The sequence below is a fragment of the Taudactylus pleione genome, unplaced genomic scaffold, assembly GCF_031769625.1.
Source record: "Taudactylus pleione unplaced genomic scaffold, aTauple2 ptg000395l, whole genome shotgun sequence".
Lineage (NCBI taxonomy): Eukaryota > Metazoa > Chordata > Amphibia > Anura > Myobatrachidae > Taudactylus > Taudactylus pleione.
Window position 1 is genome coordinate 1,662,882 of NW_028284796.1, and position 3,208 is coordinate 1,666,089.

General features: G+C 48.3%; 1 protein-coding gene across 1 annotated transcript; it reads right to left on the minus strand.

Annotated features, from left to right (window-relative positions):
* Positions 1–486: 486 nt before the first annotated feature.
* Positions 487–2,989, minus strand: CHST2 (carbohydrate sulfotransferase 2). The gene has a single exon (XM_088446258.1). It carries the CDS (start codon positions 2,466–2,468, stop codon positions 1,200–1,202), a length of 1,269 nt encoding a protein of 422 aa, XP_088302384.1. The 5' UTR covers positions 2,469–2,989; the 3' UTR covers positions 487–1,199.
* Positions 2,990–3,208: the final 219 nt, after the last annotated feature.

The following is a 3,208-nucleotide window of genomic DNA, read 5'->3' on the forward strand; positions in this document are numbered from 1 at the left end:
TAATACTTTATACAAAACATGCCAGATTTTTAATTTACTAATATTGCCCAGTTAAATATGGCAAGTAAAATCTGTAAAAAAAAAATCAAGGGTTTTGAAAATCCACTGCTTAGTAAATATGTCCCCTAATGAGATGTATTTACACTATTATATTACAGAAGTGTCCCAAATATACTGCTATTCACCTACTCAAAACAGCTCAATGCGTCAATATGAATCAGATATCTCTTGTGAAAGAAAGCACACACAATAACAAGCATTTATAACTGTGAGGTGGAGTCATTCTTTATAATCCTGGCTCAGGAATATTACCTGTAAATCTGATGGATATTTTAGGAGATTTAAAATTCTACTGTACAGTGAAATTTATTTATTTTTATAAACCAGTAAATAGATTTAGAACTGTGTGGTTTAGCATCATAACTTTTGGATGCATTTTAAAAGCTAAGGAAATAAAAACTCAAAAAACATGACAAAATTAACAAATTATTGTTTTGGTTTTTATTAACAGCACTTGTAACACTTACTATTTATCCCAATGGGTACTCTGTACAGTATTAATGGTCCATTGCCACGAGCATGCCATGGGAAGTGTGTGGGATTCACTTATCTCCAGTCATGTTTGTAAACAACATTTTAAGAGAATTGTTATAGCCAATGAGAGCTGCAAACTATATAAACATGTGAAACAACAGTATAAACATGATCAAGTCTATCAATGTGACACTGATATTTGAGTTATCTCAATTTTTTTTCAGCTAGTTAAAATAGTGCAAAAGTTTGGCTGGCACAAACTAATCATCACTTATGGACCGGAGGATAATTATTTTATGGATCCCAAACAATAGGATAATTCACAAATTGTCCTTAAGGCCCACTAAAAGGATAAATCGTACTCACCATCTGGTGAGGGAGTGAGAATGCTAAGCCAATGACTGAATCACCTGTCCTGCAGTATGGTTATCCCAACATGACCTTAGTGTCTTAAGAATAACTTAACTAGAATGCAAGCAAAAGTATCTTAAAATGCACCCAAATATTTTATGGTTTACATGGACAAGTTGGCAGGTCATAACAACTAGAACAGATTTTTTTTTACCTAAAGGATGTAATCCAAAGTAACACTTGGAGACATTTGGTACAGCAGTTGAGAAGTTTAGTTTTGCAGGCAACATGTCAACCAGCCCAAGAGATTGTCTTCACAACATGGGCTTTTTAAGCAGTGTCTTGCTAAGGTCTCTCACTTCTTCTTGACTTCCCACTGTTTGATAACCCAAGAGTTCCATTGGGACCTGGCAGTATTCTTCTACCTGCTTTATCTGCAGGAAGGTCAGTAATGTCCTCCAAGCACTAACAGCCTGTGTGGCATTGCGGGCAGACACCACAAAGGGTTTAGAGGAGTAGCCTGAGCCACTAGTCATGTTCAGTGAGAACTTCTCAATCTCAGGGCTAACTGAGAGGTTCACAAACTCATAAACCTGTCTCAGGGTCTTAATGGGATCCACCACCAGGTCCTCATACCTGACTACCATGTAGTTACCTTTCAGCCAGCTGGGTGGGTTGAGAGCAGTCCTCAGGGTCTTGCCCATGCTGCTGCAGATCACCTCCAAGGCACCTATAGCATGGTAATCCGAACCATCCTTCTTATTGAGTTTGTGCCCAGGGTCTATAAAGGGGACTCTGCGAATTCGTGGGTCCCTACTGCGAACCACCTGTAGACTCTCCCGGATCAGGCCATGTCTAGACTTGATCCTGGAATTGGCCACTGCCCTGGGGTCCCTGACCAAATGAATGACCTTCAGGTCCAGGGATGGGTCCACCATCAGTGGGGCCAGCACGCTGATGTCAAAGATCCTCACCCCCTTGATGACGATGGTGTTGTACTTGTGGCATTCTTCCTCCAGTAGGGCCAGGCTCTGCGGGGGGCACTTCTTGCAGACCTTGTCGTCCACCAGCCCCACCACCTCCTTTCTGTAGGCCGAGCACAGGGGGGAAGAGCAGATGACCTTGTTGGTGGAGGCCCCGAAGATGCCCAAGGTGCTGATGTTCTTGGCCCCGGCCGTGTTGTAGAGCTGCAGGGCAGACAGGTCGCACCGGTAGAGGGCGCTGAGGAGGTCCCGGGCGGCCCCTTGCAGAGACATGGCATCTCCTGGGTACAGCTTCTGCCACACGTGCCACACCGGCTCGTAGAGAAAGAAAACGTCCGGGTTCTGGTTGAAGAGCTCCCCGAAGAAAGAGGAGCCGGACCTCCAAGTGGTGAAGACGTAGACAAGCTGTCGCTTACGAGGGGGAGACGGCCGATAGAGGTAGCGGAGGTCCGTGCGCGCCTGGTAAGGGGTGTAGCGCCCCTGCTCGCTGCACTGCTGCGGCTCCTTGTGCCACTTGTCCAGGAGGTTGAGCATGGTGAGCACCAGCAGCAGCACGTAGCCCAGGCACAGCAGCAGCGCCTTCCTGCGGAACACCTTCATCCTGGGGGCAGCAGCAGAGAACGGACTATATGGAGAGCGGGACCCAGCGTCTGCAGTGTTCGGGGAGATCAGCAAAGTTCTGGAATCAGGTTGGGGGCCGCTTCCCTGGAGCCCACGCCGCGACACCGCATCTCACAGCCCAGCAGCAGCGTCTGCCCTCCCCGGCAGCCGGCAGCAGCATCTCACCGTTGTGCAGGGGTCATTCGGAGGCAGCTGCAGGGGGGCTGGTGCGGGAGCCGCGCAAAGTTCTTCTCACGGCTCACACTGCAGCAATATAACTTAGCATCACCCGCCCCAGGGTGTCCGGGTCACTGCACGTATGCACAGCTCTAGGACTGCTGCTGCTGAAATCAGGACTGAGCATTAGGGCTGTGTGAAGGGGAGCAGACACCCTCTGTCCCTGTAATGGCTGAGCTGCTGGTCTCTCCTCCTCTATGCTGCTGCTTATAGGGGAGATGAGAATGCACACAGCCCAGTGCTCTTCTTTGCTCAGCAGCACTGTCAGCAGCACAATATGGGGATACCGATGCTCACATTCCATCCGCTGTGCTATTGGAGGAGTCGGCTGTCGCTCATTCACTGAGCACACCCCTAGCCCATGTTTGCATATGCAGCCCACTCCCTCTGTCTCTGCTGCTAAAGGCTCTCCTTATGCATACAGTAGGATTCGGGGAGGGGGGTCTAAACACCTCCCACCCTGGATGCTGAGAGCGCTGTACTCTGCCTCCTCACAGAAGGTG